This window comes from Athene cunicularia, assembly GCF_003259725.1.
Source record: "Athene cunicularia isolate RWA chromosome 5 unlocalized genomic scaffold, athCun1 chr5_part1, whole genome shotgun sequence".
Taxonomy (NCBI): Eukaryota; Metazoa; Chordata; class Aves; order Strigiformes; family Strigidae; genus Athene; species Athene cunicularia.
The window spans coordinates 5,803,941-5,830,443 of NW_020799101.1; the positions used below are offsets into that span (position 1 = coordinate 5,803,941).

Here is a 26,503-nt window from a genome sequence, read left to right on the forward strand (position 1 = left end):
ATAATTACTGTTCCAATTAACTCATAAGATGACAAATATGCTGTCTCCCTTTTTAACATGCAGAGTGTGTGTTGCTTCTAAGAAACTGTTTTCCTGTAGGCATTGTTGCAGACCTAGGTCCTGAAGAGCATTTCAGGAAGAGCGGAAAATGGTTTCAAAAACATGGCCAAGGAAATGAATTTTATACTTGGCATGCATTTTCCAACCTGTGTGCTGAAATTTTTATTTTTCTTTTCCCTTTCAACTTTCTCTTTTTACTCAGGAGTATAATACCTAGGGAGAAATCCTGGGTGTTGAAGAAAGCCAGAGAAATTGTATGTTCTGTCCGCCACATCCTTTGAGTAGAAATTGAGGGTCTCTTGTGTCTTCAGGTCTAAATGGCACTTTGCCATAGCTACTGCTCCCAGGATGTTCACTGAGAGGAAATAGCACTGCAATAGGCTAATTCAGATCCAAATTCTTTTGAAGTCGAAAGGAAGAAGAACAAGTGCATAGCCTTTAATGAATCTTTAAAAACCTCTTTGGGTGTTTATTGAAGCTTCACATAATTTTACTGTGCTTTTACATCAAAAGTCAAATTTGTAATATGCTTTTAATATATGATACATAGGAGGAAAGCCAAGGAGCTGCACAGGTTGAGACTGTGAGACCCCGAGTTATTTATGTGAGAAGGAAGTCTGAAGAGGTGCAACAAGAAGGTAAATCAACATCAATAAGCAAACATAGTTCTTTCAGTTAAGCACATCACTTTTAAATGTTGTATACTGGTGTATAATAAAGTTCTGATTTTTTAAAAAATTTGGTTTTCATTGCTACCAAATTCCCCAAATTTTCAAACATTTATATAATATGTATAAATCTGTGTACATAGTTATGATATTGTTGGGATGCACTGAAAGGATTGGAAATGTATCTGTATGTAAGTCATCAGAATCCTTACAATTAAGTATTTATTTAAATTTTTATTTGCGTAGAGCATTACAACGTCCATATTATGTAGTCAGCTGAATCTTAATTGCTTTATAGAATGCTGTTCAGTGAACAAAATATTCATAATATTGTGATAGATGGCACTGGTTCATACGCGTGAGAAAATGCAGGGTTACTAGAGGATAACTGAAAGATAATTCAGAGTTAAGATCATGCAAATGCGGGGAAAAAGAAAGATTTTCAATGTTAAAATGGCCTGGTTTGAGATGGGCGTCAAGCTACTGTGTATCAGATAGTGATGATTTTTTTTTTTTGGTAAAGCCTGCTGTGTATTATCTATGCATAACCATGCTATTTTTGGAGAATACTTAACAGTGTTTGTTAAAAGTGTTAAGGATGTTGCATGAGAGAATATTTTTTGTTTATTGTAGTTCAGGTCAGTGTTGGAATAACATAAACTGTGCATATTACTGCCATAATTAATTGTTTTAGCAGATAGTGGTGGAAAGGTTTTAACAGAAAGTTTGTGGAGGTGGGAAGAGTGAGAGATGTAGCAGTTTTAATCTTATGTGCTAAGAATAGGAAGCTAAAAACCTGCATGTCTACAATATATGCAATTATAATTGCTCCACCCTAGTATAGACAAATTCTTTCTTCAAGCCCTTTTAAAATAATTCTTTGAACTTCTTCCATTTAATTTTTTTTAAAACATCTAATCGAATTATAATTCTGATGGAATTATTTTGCTTCAAATATTTATAAGTGGTAAGAAAAGACCTAGGGCAATGTTATTGGTTGTGGGACTTGGAGCCTAATTTCAAAACCATGGTTTACGTACGAATAAAGTTATGAATAATGTAAAACATTATGTAGCTTTTGTGGGCAATTAGTGGAAAAGCTCACAGAACTGCAGTGGCACACCTTAGTGCATGTGTGTGTTTTGTTGTAGGGACAGTTATCTCCGTGTGTTTTTAAAGCATGTAAATAAGGACTTAATCTATTTAAAAAACGGGGGTTAACTCTTTAATATTAGTGGAAAATTTAAAAAGTTTAATGTTATTGAAAAACTTTGTAGTAGTGGAAAATATTGAAATGAGTTTTTCTCTTAGGAAGAACTCTGTTTTTCCTCTGGTGTTCAGAAAACCCAAATTGCCTAAGGAAAGTGAATTTCCAGTAAGTTCAGGATGACTTCTAAATCGCCAAAGAGGAAATTATGTGGCAGGTCTGCTTTACGTGACTGACCTGTTCCCAACTTGAAAAGCAGTTTCCCTTAATAGTGGTTATAAGAATCTTCCTTTTCTTCTTTTTCCCAATACTTGCTATTAAGCATCAGAGAGAAGAAAAGGGGAGGCAAAGTCTTCCTAATACTGTACTTCATGCTTTTACACCTCAACTTTGTCTCAAAGTGTTAATAAGACAGAACATCCAGCCTGTACCATTAAGTAGGGTGCTAGTGAAGGATGGAAATTGAGTAAAATGTTTTTTTTATCGAATCTGTTGTTATCTGGAATATTTATCTTAAAAAAAAAAAAATATATACTGTAATACAAGGTATTTGGGCACAGTTCAACTACGTCTGGGTGACAGATGAAAATGTTTGACCACGAGATGGCAGTAGTCAATTTTCTGTGAGAGGAACAAAAAAATAGATGATTTATATACCAGGATAATTTAAATCTTACTCAAAGTATACATCTTTAATGAGCCAATAAAAATCTAGAGGATTTGCAAATGGAAACAACTGTCTGTCAGTTTTAACCAGAAGGTCTTGCCTCTATAAGCTTCATCACAGTGAACTTAATCAGGCAAAAAGTTGAGGGTAAAAAAATAATAAGAGTCATTTGAAAGAAAAATGAAAACTTGCAACATGATAATTATATATGGGTTTAAGTAAATTCAACATTTTAAAATTAAGCACATCTGTTATTTTAAGTTCAAAGCACCCTGTTTATAAAAACTTAATGTCAAACGGTTGCCTTTACTGAGATAGCAAGGGACAATGAGTACTTGCCTGAAAATGGAGAAGCATTTCAGAGGCAGGACCATTTAGGTATTTTTTTCAGAGTTTAAAGAAAATGAGTTATGAATTCGTGGTGTTGGGAGAAACGGGGAATTGTTTTGGACTTAGAGCTGGATGTAAAAAAAAGCCTTTTTTATTTAATTGATAAATACATGACAAGATTTGATTCATCTTGTCTATGGTCATAAATATACATAAGATAGAGCTTTCTTTTGTTGTTTCAAAAAATTTTTGTGGTCTACAGTGAACATGTGTTTTTACTGAAAGAAAGTTGATTGATGTCTTCTAATGAAAGTTGAAGTTCAGTAGGACTGTTACAATATCATGCCTGAAAGGGTAATGTCTCCTGAAAGTTACAACTGAAAATAAAGCCTGAACATATTATTAATTGAAATGTGTGCCTTCTCTAGACATAGTGGAGACAGTGGTTTGAAAACATACATTTGTACTATATAATATACATGCATATATATTTTTGGCTTTATAATACCCTTTAATCTTTGTACCATTTTTTCATCTATCTTCATAAATTTAATATGATAATAATTGTTGTGGTTGGTGACTGCACATATTTCCAGAATACAAGCGTTTTTCAGGGTTACATTAACATGATTCAGAATTTTTAAATTAAAATGAAAGAACAGGTGGCAATGCTTGACTGCAGAGCACTTTTAAATTTTAATATGAGCAGGTCAGAACCAAGAGATAGATGTATCTTCACTTAATTATTTTTCTGTGGCGCAGACTCTCAAAATGTGACCTAGAGAGCACAACTTCATGATAGCAATTCCTTTTTATCTCCAGCTAGTGAATTATATTCAGGCAGCCATAACTACATGGGAAAGTAATATTGGAACACTAAGCAATTGGCTTTGTTGCCACAGAGAGATTTCACAATTGCTTGTGGGAGGAGATGATCTGTGCAACAAATGAATAAGAGGACAAGAAGCCCTTAAAACAATCTCTATAAAAAATAAAGCTTCCAGAGTCCCCGTTTGGTATTGAAAATGGGCTGCTTCTGTGTTAACGTTGACATTACGCTATATTGAAAACTGTAATACTGAAAATGTGGCTATATACATATTCTTCTTCAGCCAAAAATTGGTCTGAGTTAGGTTTGGCGTTATTTTTTCTTAAAACTGTTGTGGCATGAGGCAAATCTCTAACAGATGCTTCAAGGAAGGAAGAAGATTAGGATAAGGCTAAAGGTCTTTATTTTTTTTCTTGGAACTGGAACTGTTTTGGTCAAACTCTTAACAACTATTCTACTGGAAGTTTACTTTCTCCTTAATATCCTGCTGTTTCTTATTTTGGCCTGAATTTCACTAAAGGCTTTTGCTAAAGACTGTCCATACCACCCTGAAATTAGCAGCTAGTGAAGCAAAACAGAACTATTCTTTTCACACTGTAGAGAGCACCACCACGACCTGAGAGGTAGAAATAGTTTGTGTAGCCTGTGTTGCTCCTTGAATTTGACTAGTTTCTGAGAGAAGATTTTAGAAATTGAAGTAATGAAATCACTGAGCTATAATTATGGCATTTTTCAAGTGTATGTCCTGTTAGAGGTTTATGTAAGGTTTTCAGTGCTTCTTTAGAACTCTGACTTCTGGTCTATTTTGACTCTGGTTTTCCTATACAGTTACCTCCCCGTGCTATTAGGTGGCTCACTGACATAATTCAGTTAATATATTTTACATTTGGGCAAGTCAGGAAATGCAAAGCTGCGTTTCCCACAGAAACTCTGTCTTTTTTATAAGTAATCATTAGCTTTTAGGTGCTTCAAGTGGGTTAGAACACCAGTTCTCAAAGAGTTTTTGTTTGCTACTTCTGCATATGTCCACGGCAGTTACATGATAGCCCATGCATTAGAAAACATGCATCAGAGCAGTAAGTATGCATTTTGCATAATATCCCCACATAAAATCCTCCTTAGACACACTTGAAAGTTTCTAGTTTGAATTACTGTAAGTCAATATTTAGCTGTGTTAACAGTACATTTGGAAGAGGAGTTTTTCAATTTCTTGGCTTTCGTAAATATTACTTATCTGTTAAGAAGTGCCATTTACATAAATGGTTGCTTCTTCTCCCTCTGAGTTACTTCAGTTATTTTTCAGACAAAATATTAAAACAGAAGTTTGATATTTCATAGCTTAAGGCAAAGTCTTCTTTAGAATTGTTACTGTAGACAATGATGTCCTTCTGCTGTGGGTGTGTGCTGCTGCTTCAAGTTAGGGTCTTGGGAAACCAGGAACTGCTGGGGGTTTCATGGGACTGTGCATTTCCTTGCACCCATTCGCAAAAGTTCTCTTTCTGGGAAATGATCCTCTGGTCTCCTAGACCTGTCATTTCTTCCCCTCACTTACTTGTGCCAAAGGCACGAACAACAGGAACTACTAGCACAAATTTCCCTGGTATGTATTTTAGATTCCTAGAATATAATTTGAATTTTTGAGGCATCAAAATTAATTGAAATCCAAGTAATCGGATGGAGAAATGAAAAACAAAAAACCTCCAGTTTATATCTAAAGAAAACTGTACCAAGCAGGCTCCTATTGCCTTGTAGTCTGAGGACTTCCTACTGACTGGCATGCTTGGGTAGAAGTCATTTTCCTGGAGTCCAGTTCCACACCACATATCTCCTGGCCCTTTTCTCATGCATCTACATGCATTAGGATTTTGTTTACTTGGCAATTTTCTCGTAAGAGGTTGAGAGTTAGTTCTCCTCTTACTGCATACTTCCTTAAACAGTACAGAGGGATACAGCTCTCTCTCACTGCTGTAGTACTGTCAAGACATTTCTCTGACCTTGTGCTGAGGCTTTTGCTGTGGGAGGTATGTGCAAAGGCAGAAAAATTCCCCTTTTAGTCTTCCCATGGTGCCTATAGAGATGATGCTTTACACCCATCATGAAATCTCTACAGCTTTGTATATCTTCAAGCTTCCCTTGTACATTCCGCATGATAATCAACTTCTGCACTGTGCTGGATGGTATGTATGGGTAATCTTTGGAAGGAATGTATTTTGCACTTCTCATACAGTAAAAACAATAAAGCAAGAAATAGTTCAGTGTGGGCTTAATGTTCCTGGGCAGAATTTGTAAGTCTAGGAGGTGAGGCTGGCATCTGTAGCCCTATTGCTTGAGCAGGTGAGAGCAGTTCACAGTTGCTTCTTTCTTTCCTTTGGTTAGATAATTTGTGTTTTAAAGTACACTTATTTTGCTGAAGTTCAGGGTGAATTCCTATACCAAGTCCCTCCTCTGGTCTGTACACAGCAGCAGGGATTTTCAGTGAAATTCCAGCACCAGTTGTTCTGCAGGTTTTTTTGTGCAGAAAGGGAAAGAAAACTTACTCAAACTGACATGATCACTACTTAAAGGATTACTTCCTACAGAGACTGTCAAATACATGGATTTTTTACTTGTCTTATTTGAGATTTACTGGGGCTCAAGGTAAATATCCAGAAATCTCCTCTGATTCCCACTTCAAACCTAGATTTTAAAGGATTGTAAGTGATCTAATCTGGTGACCTGTGGCATCCCTCAAAGTGCATTTCATGTATCATAAACTAAAGTTCAGGGCAATGACAAAAGTAAGCCTAGTATTTCACTCACACATGAGAGTTGTAATGTGAAAATGAGGGACCAGTCCTTTTTTCATACGGGTAAACTGCAAACCTGTGGTACTGCTGCATAAAGCATCCGGTGTACATTCTGGAATTAGTATGTCCGTTTTGCATCAAAATACCATGTGGTACCCAGTATGGGTGCCTGCTGAGCATCAGCTGTCTGTATCACATCACACAGACGCCAGAGGGTTCTGAGGATCTACTGTTCTTAAATATATAGCATCATAGAACGGTTTGGGTTGGAAGCGACCTTAAAGATCATCTAGTCCAACCCCCTGCCATGGTCAGGGACACCTTCTGCTAGACCAGGCTGCTCAAAGCCCCGTCCAACCTGGCCTTGAACACTGCCAGGGAGGGGACAGGCACAACCTCTCTGGGCAACCTGTGCCAGGGCCTCACCACCCTCACAGTAAAGAATTTCTTCCTTACATCTAATCTAAATCTACCCTCTGTCAGTTTAAAGCCATTACCCCTCATCCTATCCCAACACCACTGATTAAAGAGTCCCTCCCCAGCTTTTCTGTAGCCCCCTTTAAGTACTGGAAGGCTGCTATAAGGTCTCCCAGACAGGCTGAGCAACCTCAACACTCAGCCTGTCCTCATAAGGGAAGTGCTCCAGCCCCCTGATCATATCTTAATAATGTAAAGGACTTTACTTCCAAACTTATTATAATCTCTTAAAAAAATATTTAATACATAATTGCATTTGCTTTTCAAACACCTGCAACTACCTGCTGGAACCAGAGCAGTCCAGACTGCCAGGCAGTTCTTGCTAAGCTGCATGCAGTACCACTGCCTCATCCCTGCAATGTGGATTTCTCCGTATTTTCCCTTTATTTCCCTTTTGCTGGTTTAGGGAGGGTTTTTTGATTGTGATTGGTTTGGGGGGTTTTTGGCTTGGTTTGAGGTTTTTTTGTAGCTTGTGTCTCTAGTGGCTAGGCGTACTCTAGGCAGAATTTTCATGAAGAGGAGAGGACTTCTTACTGCTGCATATTCACTCTTAGGGGTTGTAATGTACTAGCTGAGAGTCCTAAATTGCAATTTTCACTTTGCCAGTCTACCTTTGATCTTTCACCAGTTTCCATTTCCAGTTGTATAAATCCACCTATTGTCAGCCCTTTTGGGGGCCAAGCTAGAATGTGACTCTTTTTCTTTTGTGTGAGATTTTCTAGGGGTGGTCAATCAGCTGGAGTCGCTGTGCATTGCAAGCATGGTCTTGATAGCAAGTATTAAACACAGTTTCAGATCTCCTGGACACTAACACACTCCTCACCAGTCTATCCAAAGTGTTGTGCCAAAGCAGTCTTTCTCACAGCCTGTGTAGGATTCGTAAACACGCCAGGATCTGACTGAAACAGCTTTGTATTGTGTATTATGATTTGTATGCACTTTTACAAACTTACAGTAATTGCTATTGCCTTCATTGTAAAGAGCAAAAAATAAACACACACAATAAACCCCCTTAATGGGCACTGATCCCACTGGCACTGATCTTGAGTAACTCTGAATAAAAGCAGATGGTAGCAGGCTGGCTAGGCTGACCTGCTTTCCCCTTTCATGCAAACATTGCTTATATAAATGGGGGACACACACAAAAAATTAATAGGCTTGGGTAAGCCACCTAAGGACAGAGACTCGCCATGTACTTAATGCTTACATCAGCCCCAGGGCTGTTTCCAGTTAGCTCTTCTCTGGAGGGAGAAGTTTCTCACAAATTAGTGGTTCCACAGCTCTGAGCCCATGGTTTAATAAGAAAGGACTGATGTGCATCTAGAAAGTAAGCATGCTTAGTTGTGCCGTGGCCTGTTGTTGCGGTAGGTCATAGAAAATGATCAGAATAGTCTCTCCTGAACCTGCTACTCATTTATATACATATAATTGAGTCTGAAGTCCCTTTATACATCACCTCTGTCATAATGTTATAAAGAGGTATTCGATTTTTACAGTTTTGTACTACTTTAATTCACATGCCTATTTGTTAGCAGTGATGGCAAATTAATTTCAATTGAGATTCCTAGTTGTTCCAAGCGGTGTGTCACAGTATATCACTACAAGAAGATGTTTTGTAAGAAATAGCATTGTCTTTTTCTTATTCAGCAGAGCATTTGGTTGGAGTTACTACCTCTAGCAGTATGCTACAGCCTCTGCCATACAGCCTGCAAAGACAGTTTCCTGAACAAGGTGTGTTTCCTCACAGTCACTATTGTTTTCAGCCTGGTACATCAATGCCCGCCAAGCTGAAGTCAGGAACCATTCCAGCCATCCCAGGTAGACCCGCTGCTGACTCTGTGTTAGTTCAGCTGGCAGATGCGCTACAGGATGATCATTTTTAGGATGATCATCTTTACTTGGATTAGCAGTCATTTAAGTAGGCCTCTTTTTTATACAAGGCATCAGTATCAGACCGGGAAGTCTTGATGCCTTTGGGTGCTGGCAACACAGTGCATGGATACTGCATGGTAACAGGTGAAGACAAGGAGTATTACAGACACATATTTCTACTTGGAGAAATATATATATAGCACTACGGTAGGAGAAATGTAGGCTTTCTGTCTTCAGTATGTGCCAAGTTTGTTTTATTTTTCTGGTTGGCAGGGAAAGCAGATGTTACCCTTTATAATTCAGTGGCTTGTGCATGTCTGAGAGTAATGCAACAGAAGGAACAGCTTCTGCTTTCCCTGCTGTGTTGGTTTTGGTGATCCTTGGGCAAAGGCAGCTGGAGTCCCCTCAGCTTTACCTGTTCTTAAAGAGCTCTCGATTCAGCTTTTTAAAGCACTACATAAAAACTGGAAGGAGCCAGCTGTTTGTACGGGGAATGGCTGGCTAGAAGAGAAATTGCTAGGAGAAGAGTCTGTGTGTCAAGTGGAGGTAGCTTAATGTGAGTGATGAATAATGCACAGATTCAGACTGTCTGCCCCCAAACCTCTTTTATAAAGGATATGGGGGATTTACAAAAGATGTCTTTCTCAGCCATCACATTTTTTTCTTTTTCTTTTTTAATGCTTCGTAAATTTTTGCACTGCTAGCAGAGGCAAGGCATAGCTGTAAAGTTATTAATAAAATCTAACTGGCCAATAGAGATGGCTATTTAGATGATTGGTGTCCACAGTCAAATTGTAATGTTATTTTTTTTAATTTTACTGCTTATTATATTGTGAAGGAGCTTGATTTACAGGCAGTTTTCACGCTCATGAACAGTGTCATTACTAGGTGCTTTATTTGCTTATTTTTCTAGACACTTTAGGATTAAACAGACCTTCTACTTCATGCACTAAGAGAGGCCAGGTTTTTCCAGCACCACCTTTTCAATACAGTGATACAAAGACTGCCTATAATTAAATATAAATATGTGTTTCAAGTACTCATGTGATTAATTTCTAAAGACTAGGAGCTCAGGAACCTTTCAAATAAGGGAACAGCATGGAGTAAATGTTATCTAGGATGCCTTCCAAATGAAGAATGCTATATAAAGAACAGTAATGCTACTCTGATAGCATCCTGACTTTGAGAAATGCAGTCTGCTGAAGTAGCTTTCTTTTTTAAAATAGAGTAAGAACTGGTGAGTGAAGATTAAAGTTGTCATGCATAACTTGTTGCTCACTGCTGAGGGATATGGGACTGCATTTTGTAATAGAATTGAATAACGTTCAAATGTAAAACTTGGTTAAAGCACTTTTCATCTTCCATGAAACAAATTTTTAAAGTAAAATACAACAAAGCCTCATCTCTGAAATACCAGTTGCAAATGTGCTTTTGGTGACTGCATTTGCAAGAAACAGTAGTAAATTATGGAGATAGGTTAAATTTTGTCTTGGACTGCTGTGTTCTGGTTTTTATCATGAATACTGTCATTCAGGAAAAAAAACCCTACACCTCTAAAAACTTAATTTATGTTTAGAACCTTTGTATCTGTGTTGTCACTCTTCTCAAATCTAAAACTTATGTGTTGCTTTTAAAGAAGGAAGAACTGTTTTTAAGCACAGTTCTGAACAACCTGAGTGAAAGTTGGTGCGTGTGACACAAAATATGTAGCAATTCTGTAAAATGCACTTTTTTCCCAATGCTTTGGCCGCAGGGAGGTCACTTTTTGTGTATGGCACAACTCTGATTTTCATTAACTCTTTCTTTTTTAATGTCAGATAGGCATGTAGTTTTAATACAAATTAATAAATCGTCAACCATAGGCGAACAATGAAAATGTGTATCTCATGTTTTCTGGGTCTGGTAGAATTACATTTATGTTTTAGCTCAAAACTGTGTAGTCAAAGCAGGTTGGACTTAAAATGGGTTGACCTGCAGACCTCTGTCCTAACTCAGGTTGTTAAGTAAAGTAATAATCTCAGGGTTGCATATAGTGGCCTTGTTTTATGCACTGTACATATTGCAAGACTTGGGCAGAGCAATGTTTGTTTAAAGACAGTATAACAGCTGCACTTTCTGTCCTTGTCAGGCCATTGTATCTTCAGTAGAAGTAAAAAGCATAGAATTTGCTGGCAGTTGCTTAATTTCTGGGATTTTTTTAGTTTGTTTTTATAATCCTAAAACCATAATTACAGATCTTGGGAAAATTGTTTTATTTACTTAACAGCTGCCATTGTGCCCTGTTATGTAAATCTAAATTATAAATGGGAAATATTTACTAGTTTGAGTTACAGTGTAAATACACGATTAACTTCTTAAAAGTGCATGTAGTTTATTTCAGTAATTGGACCCGCTCCTAGAGAGAGGCAAGCAGGGAGATTACACGGGGAATGCTTGTTTCTGAAGATGAAGCTTCCTTCCTGATTTAAAAAAAAAAAAAAAAAAGGAAGAGAGAAAAGAAGGGGGGGAGCAGCTTACTGGTGGAGTCCTCACTTTGAGGGAGGCCAGGCAGTCGTGCCTCCCCCTGCTCCAGCTGGCTTTTACATGCCGTCCTTTGTGGAGGCGTTCTCTGACGAATGATGTCCAAAACCATTTTTACAAGAGCGACTGGGGTTTGCCTGTACAGGCAGACCTGGGATTTAAAGGGGTTTTTGCTCCTCTCTCATCTGCTTTTAAATGCAAGGCTATGACAGCCAGTGTCTCTGAGGTTAAGGCGTGATAAAGGCCGATCTGTTCCTAAGATTCATAATCTTCTAGAAATGGCCTAATGAAGAGACTCAAGCCAAAGTTTCAGCTGTATGTAAAAACCATGTTCTGACCTCCATGCGTATGATGTGAAAAATAAGTAACAGCAGCACTGCAGGCAAAATCTTCTCTGCTACAATGTGACAACCCACGCCTCCATCGGAGGTTTCAAGAATTTGGCTGTGCTTTTGGAAATAAGCCTCAGGATTCTGCTTGGAGAGATGTTTTAGCTCAGACGGAGCACAGCAAACAACGGCTCTGTCGGAGCATTGGCTCTGTGCTTATAGCAGGAAACTGCAGTCAAACCTTACTTTTTTACCTACAGTATGTTTTTGAATGCATCCGAGGTTGTGTTTTAGTCTTTTTTTTTTTTGAAGGAAACCATGCTCACAAGCTTGAGAACCACAGCAACTAGAAGCTAGAACCACTTAAGATGACAATTAGGGCCTGACTCTATACTTCGTTAATTCAGTAGGTTTTTTTTACTCTGAGGACAAACTCCCTTGCTCTGCCTGTCCAGTGTGGGCTGTTAAATGAGAACCATACATTCAGTTCTTTAACCCAGCTGCTTTTTGCAAGCATGCATGGAACCTAAAGCACTTCTAAAGAGTAGTAGACTTCACGTGTACCCATTGTAGGGCCAAGTGGTGTGTTTAGGAGATGTTTACATCGTGCAACACCTCTAGCTCGGAAATCTGTGAACTAGCCATCAAGCAATCTCCAGAGGCAGTGAAGCTCAGAGCTTGTGTGGTGATGTGCTGACGGGTTCCACGATGATGTGATTTCATCCAGGATATCTGCATGTCACTGCATTTTGTAGACATACTTGCTTGGGTATCTGAGTACATGACTGTCTTTCAGGGTGTGCCATCCAACCATTCACACTCGTGTAGAGCGCTGCAGTGCAGAGCCTGCCAGAGGGAATATTTTGAAGCATATGAAAAGAAAGTTCAGATGTTTTGTGTCTGAGAGTGAAATTGCAGAAGGCCCTTAGAGGTCTGACTTATTGTGCAATCTCTGTAAGTAATTTGTAATCAAAATACCTTTGCACATGTCACTTTCATATTTCCTGTAATAAAACAGCAAGAGCAATTAAGATTTTGGACCATAATCTTCTACAAGTTTCTAAAAATGAATGGGTTAGGGATTTTTTGAGTTATGGCTGAAATAGCCAATTTTAAAATTTTTGATTGCTTAAAAAAAAGTTTGGTAATAGCTGTTTTAATAGATTTTTAACTGTAGCCTGACAAACAAAACTGTTATGTGGTAACATAATTGATCTGAAGTTTACTTCTGAAAAAAAAAATTAAGTAAGAAACCAGAAGAACTTTTCACAAAACTGGAAGACATCTGTACTCTGGTAACCCAGCATGTGACCTACTGGGCTTTATGCATTTCAAATCAAAAAGAATCAGTAAATATATTGCCATATGAATGCAAATGTGTCTAATAACACACTGTGTGCTGTGTATCTGTAAAGTTGTTCTGACACAGTTCACAAAGTTGTCTGTGGTCTTGGCATTCTTCAGGAAACATTAGATTAATATAGCTGCCTTTGTCATATAATTTTTTTCTGTTTAAGTAGGTGTGTGAAGGCTGGTGCTACATAAATGAATTATACGGAAGACTTTGGAGGAAGAGGGGGCTTGTAAACGAGACTGAAATTAATGAATATAAGAATAAGAAATCAAAACTTTATGTTTAGTCTGAGGAGAAACAATTCCTTAAACCGTAACCACATGGCTGTTTCTTGTTTGCATCAACTCTGGTTGACTGTTATTGTCTTCTGTTAATTCTCTGGGGCAGTGGCCTGACTTTGTTGAATGAGCCAATTGTTTTCCTTTGTGTTGCCCATCAAGTAAGTTCCCATCTGGTTTGTATCAGACTGTTTTCACAGCCAACAACTGCTGCCTTTTCTATATCCTGACACTTAAGGGCCCCATGCTATCAAAGCATTGCTGTGATAGCCTGTCTGGCTGGGCCCATACAGCTGTGCCTTGCAGCTTGAAACTATTACCCAAGTAATGGTAACTTAGAACTTGAACTGGCTCTTATTCCCATTGGTGTCGTGTGTACAGTGAACAGAATACATTTTTGTTGAAGCCCGTGTTCAACAAAAAATTCTTTAAAGCTCTCATTTTAGTTTATATGATTGGTTGGTTTTTATTTTCCAGCAGCTTCCTGTATCTAGAGGCAGTTTTGTGTTCTTCTAAAACATTAATGAGTACAAGACAAGCAATATTTATTTAAGGCACTGTTGTTATTACTTACTTTTATGGTACATTAAAGCTCAATAAGTGAAAATTAAATAAGCAAATGATTCCTAATGAGGATTTTTCTTATCAGATTTAGAATACATTTCCAGGAAACTTTCTGTGCATGATAAAAGTAGGTCGTGTGAATAATGCTACACCTTGGCTACGACAGTACTCACTTTCCAAGTAGCTATCTAAAAAATACAGACCAATGGACAGTGAGTCTTGGTTAACCTCCTCTGAAGGAATAGGGAAGGATTGAATAACTCTGTAACCTGGGCAGTAAAAGTGTATTAGGGTTTGCATTGCAGCCTCAGTGGGAAGACCCAGGCATGATCCAGACCTCTTTCTGCCAGGCATCCTACGTGGTAGGAGACAGTCCTGTTCTGTGAGACCTTGTAACATGTGTGTTCTCTCTCTCCCAAGATTTAAAAAAAACCCACATTGCATCGAGTAGCAGTGACATTCAAGTCTTGTCTTGTATAAAGAAAGATGATCTTTAAGCATTTGTTCTCTTCTGCTCTTGTATAGGCTGCATAGCCATGTAAGTCAGTGACAGACTAATGATGAAGGGAAACATATTCCTCAGCTTGTATATGTATTGAATTTTAAGTATATTCTGGACTCAGTTCTTTCATGACATTTGAGAGAGGGAGAGAAAGAAAATAATGGGTAATTCATTTAAAATTTCTGGTCTTACTGTGAGTGTGTGCAAAAAACCTGCTAGAGATCAGATTGATTTATCTAATACTTGCACTGTAAGTGTTCCTGAACTTGGGAGTGCATGTGTGTGAATATAATATGAATGAATTGGCTTCAAGTAAAATACTGGGGAGCCATTAAATTCCATGAGACATATAAGATTTTTATTTTTTTTTTTTTGCCTTTTGGCTTTTCCTATTGGTACACACTGAGTGTCATTGTGGCAGATTAGGGTTGTGCTAAATAATTGAGTTAAAGTCATTGTCAGGTATGTGGAGGGTTTGCAAAAGCTGCTCCCTTAAGCAGCTTTCCATAATTGCTCTTCTTAGGAACCCTATACAACTCCTAAATTCAGGAGTTTCAGTGTGTGCTCTAGGATGGTTACCAGACCCCAGCGTCTGTGCCATTCACCTGCACAAGTTGTGTCCCGTCGGCCTGCAGCAGCCCACACCTCTGCAGGGAGGCTGCTCCCACACATCCCGACTGGATTTCCTTGGCCCTGCAGATTTCCCTGCATTTTGGCCAGGAATATTTAAACCCGAACAACTGATAAATGATTTTCATTCAGGCTGCTCACCAGCTATATTAATCATGCTTGTGACCCAAAGCAATGAAGAAAGCTGTCGATGAACTGAGTGCAAATCAGGTTTGGCACCAACAGCTTGAACTGTGAAGAGTGAATATCAAAGAGCTGCAATGCTTTCTGAAACAAGTTGGCAGTAGATACTAGAAAGAGTTGTCACCGTCAGTTAATGAAGCCAGTGTTCAAAATTTCAACTTGTGTGTGTGTGCAGCTTCAGGGCTGAAAAACCATCTGCCCAAATGAGAACCTAACGTAAACGAGTCCGCTCAGTGTCTCGGAAGGCACGGCTTCGCTGCTGCTCCCAAATTTGTAGAGAGGAGCTCCTGGGTTGCTAACAACAGTTACTGGTCTCACTGTTGCTGCTGGGGAACGCTTGGTTGGCAGTGAAATCTCCAAGAGGCACAGTGTTGCTGGGAGCAGTCTGTAGTGTTCTCCGTCCTTTGTATAGCTGTTAGCAGAGATGGAGGGGCACGTTGTATTAAAATCAGTAGCAATGTTTCTAAGAGGGAGTTAAGGTTGTGTAGTGTGCTGAATATGTAGCATAGATATAGAGCAGTAAGTTTCTGCAGTTCATTTGTTCTACTAATTTAGAGCTCAGATTCACCCAAGTATTGCAAAGGAATTTTGGTTTTACTCTTTCCCACATAACAAGCCAAGGTTCTTGGATTGTTTGGTTTGGGGTTTTTTTTTACAAGGAGGAATGCTTATCTCTGTTGCACAAAGTTGAAACATTTTAGATTTTAACAAACTTTAAAATAGCACAGGATAAAAACACATATTTACTCTCAGGCCTTTCCAAGTTTCTGGTCCCAGGCATTAAATTGTAGAGGCAGTGTTACTTGTCATCACACTGGGTACTCATTTCAAGAGAAGGCTTAGACGGTCTTTGGCAGAATAGGGTCTGCACACTTGCATAATGGCTGTCTCCCAGCAGATCTTCCAGTAAAGACATTTAATGTTTTCCTTATTTTAACATATGCTTACTTATATAGATGGCAACAGTATTCTTTCAGAGCTAATAGAAAAATTGCTCGCCTCTCTAAACTTCCTAGAATTGCTTATTCCCAATACGTTTTTCAAAGTTGATTTAAATTCACAAATAGTAAGACTTTAGTGGCCATATTCTTCTGTTAAACAAATGACTTGAAAGGGGGTCTTTTTAACAAAATGTTGGTGTGTGTTCTGGAAATGTGTGTAGAAATGTCCTAGTGTTTATTAGAATGTATCACTGGAAAATGCTAACTGTGTAGGGCTGGTTTTGTTCTGTCTTGTTTTGTTTTTTCCTGGGGAAAATATTCACAATCATTTTTAAAAGGTGTAATTACAAGAACTGAGTAATTGTGCCGTAGGTATAAGCATTTTAATATACCCCATCTTTGTAATGGTAATACAGTAATAGGAGTCTTGGCAAACTGTTTCCATATGGAGAATCCCATGGCTTTGTAAGTGAAAATCATCAAAACAAATTAATAGAGTCATGTGACTATTTAGAAGTATTCAGACTAGAGAAATACAGCTATTTTGTTTGAGGTCATCTAGAAAAACACTTGTTATTTGATCGAGTTTTTATTTTTAGTATCTTACATAACATTTTTATTATAAGAAGGCATTTAGTGACTCCATTATATGTGAGAAGTGACTTAAAATGAGAAAATTCTGTCCTGCAGCACTTCCTGAAGAGCCGTGAGGTACAAAAAGGTTCCTGTTTTCTTCCTGTTGATGCCAATCCTCTAGATTTCATGCAGATTTGGGTTCCAATTGCTGCCATGGCTGGAGGCAATGAACCCTCCTTGACCAGGAAATCCTCTTGGCTGTGTGAGGTAGAGCTCACCAAGGTCTCACATCACACTTCTAAGTGATAGAAAGTAGCTTGTGACTTCTCACACTGATCCACTGAAAGTTGTCCTCTTACATTCCTAACAATTTTTTTCAACAGTCACGTAGCTGAGGAATTGATTGCTGGATAGTGTGTGATGCTTAGTAAGCATACGCAGTGCAGCATCGCTGCAGATAACGTGCTCAGTCTCAACCTGCAACATACAGAACCTGTCTTGATAAATAGAGTTATCACTTACCCCGAATTACCTATGTCCCAAGTGATGTGAACAACCTCACATCAAACACTGCCCAAGAGCAGCATGTTGGAGTAATTGTTGGTGATTTAACTGTGTGGGCCAAACTGATCCGAATAAAACCGGTGGTGAGGCAGTAAGGGACTCCAGAGTGACCCAATAGATCTTGGCCAGTACACTGACTTACAAAAGAACATAATTTGCTCAGGGGATCCCCTCACTGGGACACTCGTCTTCATTTTAAGCATGAACTGGAATTATGTTCATTTTCAAACCCACTGCAGCCCTAATTTATGATGAAACATCGTTGAATTTGTTCATTCAACTTTAATGACTTGTGGAAATTATTTTTTAATTATTTTCAAATAAAACCAGACCATGTAACTTTTATGAATTAAAAAGCTGCTTTGATTTTTACTTTTTTTTTACTTGCCACTCCCCATGTAGGCTATGAATGCTAGCACTGTGGTATGATGGAGATGTATAAGCTGGAGGCAGTATTGCTGCAATTAATATTGTTAAGATATGAGGTCTCAGTGGAGCAAGTCCTACTGCTAGCATTGCAACAAATGATTCTGCATCCTGAGGGAAATCTGCATAACTTTATCTTTGAATTTAGTGTGAATTCCCACTATTAATCATTGAGGGTTTGGTGGTCTTGTTTTTAGCTTCTTTGTTTTGCCTCAGATAATGGCATTATTAAAATGTCTTTTGAATCCTCAAATGTGAGGGTGTGAATAACAGAACCTAATATATTATACAAGTATATATATTACCTTCCTGTCCACTTGTCTGTTAGATTTTGCAGAAGGTGAGAAAAAGCTTGGTGTATGTAGGTGATGCTTAGTTTTACTGAACAAATAAAATATTAATTACACCATTAGATGTGCATTTTTTTAATTATCACTTGTCAGATTCTCCTGATTCCACCAGCTGTTTACCTAGGTTGTCTCTTGTGGATTTAGAAATTACTCCTCCCCCCCAGCTCTTGCACAAGATACACATTTTCCTGGTGTTTTTCAAAGACTCTGGACCAATAATGAACTAACTCCTTCTCCTTTTCTGCTTTGAAATAAAAGCTCCTGCTTCAAGGTTTACCGCAGACCCCTCATCTCATTTCTCCTCAACAAAGTGGCTGCAATCAAGAAACAGCAGTGCTTAAAAGTTAAGAAAAGACTATTTGTTCCTAGCCAGTTGCACATCCAAAAATCACAGGCATCTGTACAGAAAAATCATACTGACCTTCAATATTTCTTCTTAGTATTAATAATTATTGTAGCTATTTGGAAAGATCATTTACATATCTTTTGGAAGTGATTTGCTGGGAAACAACAGCGAGAGTTGTGGCCAGGGAATGAATTTGTTAAGCAATCAGATATTCTACAGAGCAAAATATGCCAAATCTAAAGGACCGGAGTAGATTTAAGGCACCAAAAGGAAGTATTTATTTAGTAAACTCTGCAATCTCATTCCTAGATGTTTTTGGAGCTGCGTTCTGTCTGCCCTTCCCTACCGGGCTCTGCATTAGGATTTTGAAAAAATCTGGTTCTAGTTTATTTTATGTATTTCTAGTTTTTGTTCTGTTTAGTGTTGCTATTGGTGGGAATATAGCGTGTTTCAGGAAAACCACTGAACCGTGAACCTTAGACTTGAGAGGAGGAAAAATCATTTTCAAATATTCTGCTTTGAAAAATTTGTTAGCTGCTTAGCCTGTGTCCCACCCTCCTTTACTGACTGGGGATCTGAATTTATTTTCTTTTCAGAAATATTTATAGCTAGGATATACATTAGGATTTAAACAAGCAAACAAAAAAAAGAAAAGCGCATGTGTGTATACATGTTTATTTTCTGTGTGCTTGTATGCAGACTTTCTGTAAGTACATTACACCATGGGAAGGTGGAATTTGCCAAGTTTAGGTCAAAACTTGAACTGAACTCATACTATATAGTTTTCTGTCTCCACTGGTGTCTGTGGCCCACTTATGGAGGTTTATGAGTTGGCTGAAGCCTTTGAGAATGAAACTGTGTTTTTTCAGCTCATGCAGTAGACTCATGCTTTTAAATCCAGACATTTTTGGCTGAAGTCCTACAGATGTCAGTCCATTTCTGTAAAACAACTGAAGTGTTTTAATTGTAAATCTACCCCTTTCATGTAACTCAGCCCTAGAAATTTGGCCTAAGTTTGCCTAGAGTCTTTTCTGTTTGTCATGAAACTGGCTAAGTTAGGGGCAGTCTGGGTTTGAGTTACAAAACCAGAACTACATGTGTTTGCAGAGCATCTTCTTGCTTTCTGTATCTATCCTAGTGGAAGGCAGCAGCCTGACCTGCAGCCAGGGGCCCTGTGCTTAGCAAAGCATTTGCACAGGCCTAAAAAACACACATGCTTAAGCATTTTTGCTTCATCTCTGGCAGAGTGAGAATGGACACCTTCTCCACAATAACATAAATATGCATATGGATTCAAGTGGCCAGGGCTAGCAAAGTGGAGAAGCTATAATTTCTAATGAATGGAGAGTAATTTTGTCCAAACAATTGGATAATTTGAGAAACTGTTGATGGTCCTGCTTATTCCTGAGAATGCTGTATTCTTTACCATCCTGAGACCATGTAATGAGTTCCCTAACATACCCATTTTCAACTGTATAAATCATTACATTCCAGAAGCATTGAACTATGTCGATATGCCTGTATAGCTAGAAATGAGTCTGAACTGAAAATATGGTATATAATTATAATTAGTAACATGACTGACATTACAGTGTATTTTATCCTTTCAGTGTAGCCTTCAGAACTGCTTAAATGAAAATACGGATGTTTTGTAGCAGTATATGATAGCCTGGCAAATCTGAAATAATTTTGATTTTGCTGAAAATGCTGCTTCTTGGGTTTCTATACTTGGTAACTTGCCTGTACAACCATGTATGAAAATTAGTTCATTTTTCTTTGGTACAATATAGATACCCATGGAGACATGGATCAGACACACACTGGCACAAATACATATCTCTCATCTTTACTTACAGGTAAGAGGAGCAGATAAAGTTTTTTCTACTGACAGTGGTTCTGTTACCTTTGGGCTTGTAGGTGTTCTTCTACTTTACAGTCATTACTGTAAAGAATTTCTGACAATTCTGTTTCCCTGCTAACGGTCTTTATAACCATATCCTAGATGTAAATCCTTTTTTTGTAAGAAAAGAGCAAAATGGGGGAATGACGCAGAAGACAAAAAAAAAAAAAAAAAGGCACTTTCATTAAAGATTTTTGAGGTGCTGAGTTACAGATCTGCAGGTGCTGTGCTATTGCCAGTGCTCTGAACGCTTGAGATAATGCCATCTGGAGGAAGTTATTTGTTGGGACAGGACAGTGTTTTAAACTTTTGAAGTCAGTAATAAACAAAGTGAAGCAGCTGGAATCTGGCAGAAGAAGAAACAAGCAATTCATATCAACCCATGCTATTAAAGGAATGGGAGCACTGCACTGGAGTTGTTTTTACATATGCTTGAAGGTTTATTCTTGCTCTAAAAGGTAGCTGCTTCAGTTGTTACGTTAGAGGCTAGAGAGAGGGTTGCTGGGGGCTGCTGGTTGTTTTTAAATTTTAGGAAATGATATGTAGGTAATTACAGTAATTATGGTTCTGGTTTTATACTAAAACAATAACCTGGGTCATCATCCTTCAAACCCCTCCCTATTTATTGTCTTGAAGGTAGCTCTTTTCCACTTACAAGATATGGGTCTGCTTTACCTCCAGATAGATTAAAAATATAAGTTTTATTTAGTGTATGAACACCAACTTGAAGGAGTTAAAGCACGTGGGTTTTTTTATTTGGCTTAAAAGTCAGACTTGTTTAGTCTTTTTATTTTGCCAAATAGAAAAATTTAAAAAGAAAGATTTAAACATTTTTCTTTGTTCTTATCGTTGCCATATGGTATTAGTAACCAAACCTCCCTTCAGTGTGTTTAATTCCTTTTCCATTTGGCATACATTCACGATACACTTGTATATAGCATACTCTGTGTGACGGTACCTCTTAGAGAAAAACTCCTTTCACAGGTCACCGGATGGTTGACACACCATTAATTTTTATGTTTCTGTTAAAAAAAGATCTGGAAATTTAGTACTGTACATGAATTTGTTACAGGTTGCCAAGAACGGGGAAAATCTCTAGTCTGAAATCTGACCTTTTCCATCAGTGGGTCACTGAGATGTTTTCAGTCACCACTGAGTGTCTACCAGTGAAAGACCTTTACACACAGTTTATATGAATGTATTCTATTAGACAGTGACAATGAATTTGGAGAACTAGAGGTCACCTCAGGTCACACCTTCCATTTATTGGATTTTAACAAGGAAAATTTTTATAAATACATCTAAGTACATCATTACAAAATTGTACTGAGTACTTCCAGAGCCTCTAAAGAGGGGAAAAAAGCTGTGAAGATTACCTGCCTTCCTGCCCTGCCCTGCTTTGTACATGGAGGAATTTTCCATTCCATTTTATGGCATATCAGAAGATTATAAACACTACTGCAATCTGCATATTTGTGGCAGTGAAGAGCTCAGTGTTTAAGGGGAAACCATCTTAGTATTACTTGTAAGTAGTTCTCTGATAGGGGGAAGAAGTAAAATGGAATATCACATTGTTTAAAAGGAGCTGGCCAGGGACTATACAAGCAAAAGGCAGATACAGACATCAGTAAATATGTATGCCTCAAAATATACATGTGAGCAGGAATACAAACATTTAAGCCTGTGTGCTTGTATTTGTATATTTGTTCACATGCCCACCTCTATCTGTCCATATGAATGGGTTTTGTGCACTGTGCAAGCACGAGGTTAGATTAAGCAAGAGGTGATAATGGTAAAGCACATGTGAGAGTAACTTAGTAGTTGTATCTTTGGGACATGTAGAGTTTCAGGACTAGCAGATTTCTATCCTGGAAATTTACAGTCATGGAGCAGAATCTCCCATGTAGCTGAAATAGAATATCTATAGGTTTTTTACAGTTAAAATGGTGAAAGTCAAGGTTCTGTATTTTCTGTGTGCATCTAACAAATTCAAAGACTTCAGGTTTCTGTCTTTAAAAAAAGGGAAACGTTTACTTTGCATATTTTTAAGCTTATCTTTAAGGATATTTAGATAACTCAGGTCCTGGTAATTTTACTGTTGAACAAGTCGATGGAATTATTATTTTAATTTTTCTGTCCTTTTAGCCTCTTATCAATCATAAAATTGAAATATAGTATGTCTGTGAAATATATTAGGGTATGTGTTAGGAAGAATGTAGACTAATATGATACATTCTTTCAGCACCCTAGAATGAAATACTTGAGAAGTTACTATAGAGCCTTGGGATAAGGGAATATTTTTTTCTTCTCTATTTTCTTCTCTATTTTCTTCTCTATTTTCTTCTCTATTTTCTTCTCTATTTTCTTCTCTTTTCTTTTTTCTTTTAACCTGAAAACAGCTGTTGAAACAATGACATCATGGAATGTGACACAACTGTGGAAATTATTAACAAAGTCAAGCTTTGAAAGCATCAGACTACATACAGTGTTGGAGAGTTGCTTTAGCATCTAGGATGATTTACAAAATTTCCTTGGCCATTACACATTCACATCTTTACTGTGTGTCAGCTTCATGTCTAACCAAATACTTTTCTTCAGTTCCACTTCTGAAAAAACTATTTTTATCATGCAAACACGGCTACAGACTAAGCTCATGGAAGTACTTCTGGAAACACAAAACACATACGTTGCTTGCACATCTTTGTGGTCTTACCACAAATGTGCTGTTGAATCCTGTTCAGGATCCTGTTCAGAAGCTGTAGGATTTCTCATGTCTTCTTACTGCTTACGTGTGAGGTTTGCTCCAGCCCATGCCAACCCAAACGTTGGCAGCTGTGCTATGTAGAAGGATTTGGGCTGGGGGTGATGAAAGCCGTCCAACTAGTGAGGATAGTCTAGTGAAACTATGGACATTGCTTCTTGCAAAGTGCGTAAGTGGCTGTGGCGAGCAGGCGACGTGTTGATTCCCTGGGGACACAAAAAATGCTCTTATGCTTTTCCTATCTCCCAAGAGCTTTGCCTTTCTGAAGGGCAAAAGGCTTGGCTGGCGCAGGTTGCTCCATGTACTGGCTTTACTGTCTTTGGCCTCGTTCGTGTTTGACTTCCTAGGCTGTTGGCAGCTGTTCTAGCATGAAAAACACTGGATGAAATTTTATTTTAGCAGTGGGTTTTTGTTGTTTTAATTATCCATTTGAAGCATGCTCTGCTACAAGTCAGATGAAAGCAGATTACTACTACAGTGACAGAGTAGATAATTAACTGGGGTGAAAGAAAGCCTAGCTTCTTGGGTTTATTGGGAAAATAGGGTTTTAATTACCTAGTCTATCACAGCAAAAGGGAAAATTGTAACGCTTATTGGAATAAGAACAAACTCCAAGTGAGCCTTTGCTGTTGTATGCAGACCCATATGCATTTGTTCTGCTTGTAGCTGCTGCACTTCAAATGAATGTCCCTAGGACAGCTGAAATCTCGAAATGCTCTTTCTGTAGTTTTGTGAATGTTGTACCATTCATCCAGTGCCATTTCTCCTGTCCTCCTTCATTCTGTGTCTGCAGCCTGAGCCATGTCTTGGAGCTCCTCCTGCTCCATGAATTGATTCATCTTGTCTCCTTCCTCTGGCTAAATAGAGTAACTCTTGCCCATGACCCTTCTCCCTTTCTATCTCTGGTATCTGGCTATAGGTTGTTTTCTACCCCTTTAGTGGTTCTCAGACGTCACTGCAGTGCTGAAAAGTCCTCTTTCACAGCTGCTCAGCAGCCAGTGCTGCTGGAAGCTCTGTGGCACATGTCCCCCTCCCTTGCAGGGCCTGCTGGCATGACAGTGGCTGGGCTGTGCAGTGGCTTGTCCCTCTTCCAGGATGTCCCACATCTCGCAGGGTCAGATCACAAGAATGGGAAGTGGCACAGTGCCATCTTGGACTTGCTGGAAGATGAACATGGCTTGTGAAGTCCTGCAAGCCACAACTCCAGCATGGGGGCTGTCTACGTTTTCTCTGGAGTCTGTTGGAGGATGAAAGAAGGGAGATAAACCACAAAGGAGTAGCAAGAAGGACCCTTAATGAGTCAGGGAAGTGGGTTGGAGATACAGAAAAAATAAAACTACTTCTCAGTTGAGGTTTGGGCAGTTGAAGCATTGGTAGGGTGTTTTTTTTCTGTAGGACTTGTAGCCAAGGGCTTCAACTTGTATTGCTTTGCTTTTTATGATTGTATATAGATGTGTGGTCTTGAACAACCTGAATGTTTTCTGAGGGTTTGATGCAGACACGCACATATAGATGGAATTTAGAAATACTGTTGGACTCTACAGATCTCATTTAATTTCTGTGGAGAACACCGGTATACATATTAAAGTTATCCTGAACCTACTGGAGATTGTATATGTGCATGCATGTGTGTGTGTGGTGTACCTGTATGTAAATACAACCCAGTCTATATACGCACAGAAATTCATCCCTTTGTTACCTGATAAAGAGAACTCTGATGGCTACAACAGCACCCTGAAATGCCTCAAAATTGTGGACCATGAGTGTCTCTGTCTGTATTTCCATGGAATGATGCAATATGGAGATGACTTCAGTACAGTTTTGTTGTTTGTCACAGACAGCAAATAATGTGTTTTGTTTTTTTCTTTTTTTTCTTTTTTTTAGGAGAGGATGCTGCCCCACATTTACATTCACATGTTTCTGCAGCAAAGGTGTCAGTGAAGCTGCCTTCCATGAATACAGATAACCAAACGCAGAGTATGGGTAGTACACATGGTGATTCAGATTCTTCAGGGGCAGATACGTTTTAAAGGTTACAGCTTTTTATGATAGTCGCTGTCGGAAGATTTTGTCATTGGTACATCTGTCTGCCTAGTGTGATAGTCTGAGTGTTTCATCAAAATACCAGTCTTCCAGTACTGTTTATTTTCTACTAGTTTTCTTACAGTTTTGTTATGATTATAAATCTAAGCAATGATTCTGTTTGTGAGTATATCAAATATTTTTAAGCAAATAAAATGCAGTTCTTACAGAATTGTTGTGAGTTTACATCAGTAATGGCCATTTAATTATTTATTGTATGTACAGATGACAATGAAGGTGATTGGTATCTATGGCAAAAGTCTATCTCACTAATAGAAAAAAATATTTGGCTCAGTATAACGTCAGTACCATTAAAAAGTTGAGCCAAAGGGAAATCTATTTGAAACCAAAGTTTGCAAGAAGATTGTGTTTCTAGGTATTGTCAGAGCCTGTTCATCCTCAGAAGACTGCTATCACAAGACGATAATTCAAAATTGTATGTAAAAGAGACCACTAGAATTTGTATTGTTATTATGAGGAATTTCTTTTTTTCAGAATTACAAGAATTTTTCAGTATTTTGATGTTTGTTTCCCTAAAGATTTTTTTCCCTATTTTGAAACATGTCTGAATGCATGATTGTATAGGTAAGGTTATTTGTTTACATCTTTTTATGTAAAGTTCTCCTTCTCATGAGACAGAACTAGTTGGTGCAGTCTCAACCTTTCAGAAGCCAGATAATCACTAACCACCTTTGCAGAGACTGTTCAGTTTCTTATTGCCTCAGTCAGGACAACGTGGTAGATCCAGCAGTGGCTGTGGAGGAAGGTAGGATTGTCTGCCCCAAGCATCATCCAAGTGAAATAAAAAAAAGAGGAATTCAGGCATGTTCCAGTAGAAAAACTAGGAAAGGAGCTCTTCTCCAAGCAGGGCAAACACAGCTTTTGCTTTTGTTCCTCATTTAGTCTCAGCTTTTCTTGGGATATCTGTGGGAAAGGGGAGATACTGTGGCACTTCTAAAAGACATGAGGCATGAGGGTGTCTCTCAAAAGCTAGAAAAAAGACGTCTTTTTGGTTGACTTGTACCTTGTTGTCACACTAGAGCATCTAACTTCATCCGCCCAGCTTCACTGCATCACTTAATGATGACACTTTGTTGTTGCACATGCTCATAACCATGAACAGTTCCCATTACTCTTATTTTATGGAGCCTGCACTGATTTCATCTCTCCGTAATAGAGAAAGATTAGAAGTTCCTTTTGGTTTTATTTTGATTTCATTGGTTCAGTTGATTTGCTGCAGAATATGCAAGGTAAGTGGAAAAAGAGAGCTTCAACCATTCAAGGTCAGTAATATCCAGAGG

General features: G+C 38.3%; 1 protein-coding gene across 8 annotated transcripts in view; it reads left to right on the forward strand.

Moving 5' to 3' along the window:
• The window catches only part of KIAA0586 (KIAA0586 ortholog), a 72,511-nt gene extending 47,143 nt beyond the window's left edge, over positions 1-25,368 (forward strand). For 4 of the 8 annotated variants that reach the window (XM_026849943.1, XM_026849944.1, XM_026849946.1 and 1 more), the window contains exons 30-32: positions 611-698; positions 20,250-20,315; positions 25,005-25,368. In XM_026849943.1, the coding sequence (XP_026705744.1) occupies positions 611-698; positions 20,250-20,315; positions 25,005-25,150 (300 nt within the window). In that variant the 3' untranslated portion in view covers positions 25,151-25,368. Of the gene's footprint in view, positions 1-610; positions 699-4,793; positions 4,838-6,279; positions 6,399-20,249; positions 20,316-25,004 lie in introns of those variants that run through there. The other 4 variants (XM_026849947.1, XM_026849948.1, XR_003398527.1 and 1 more) reach the window with 3 other exon arrangements.
• Positions 25,369-26,503: the final 1,135 nt, after the last annotated feature.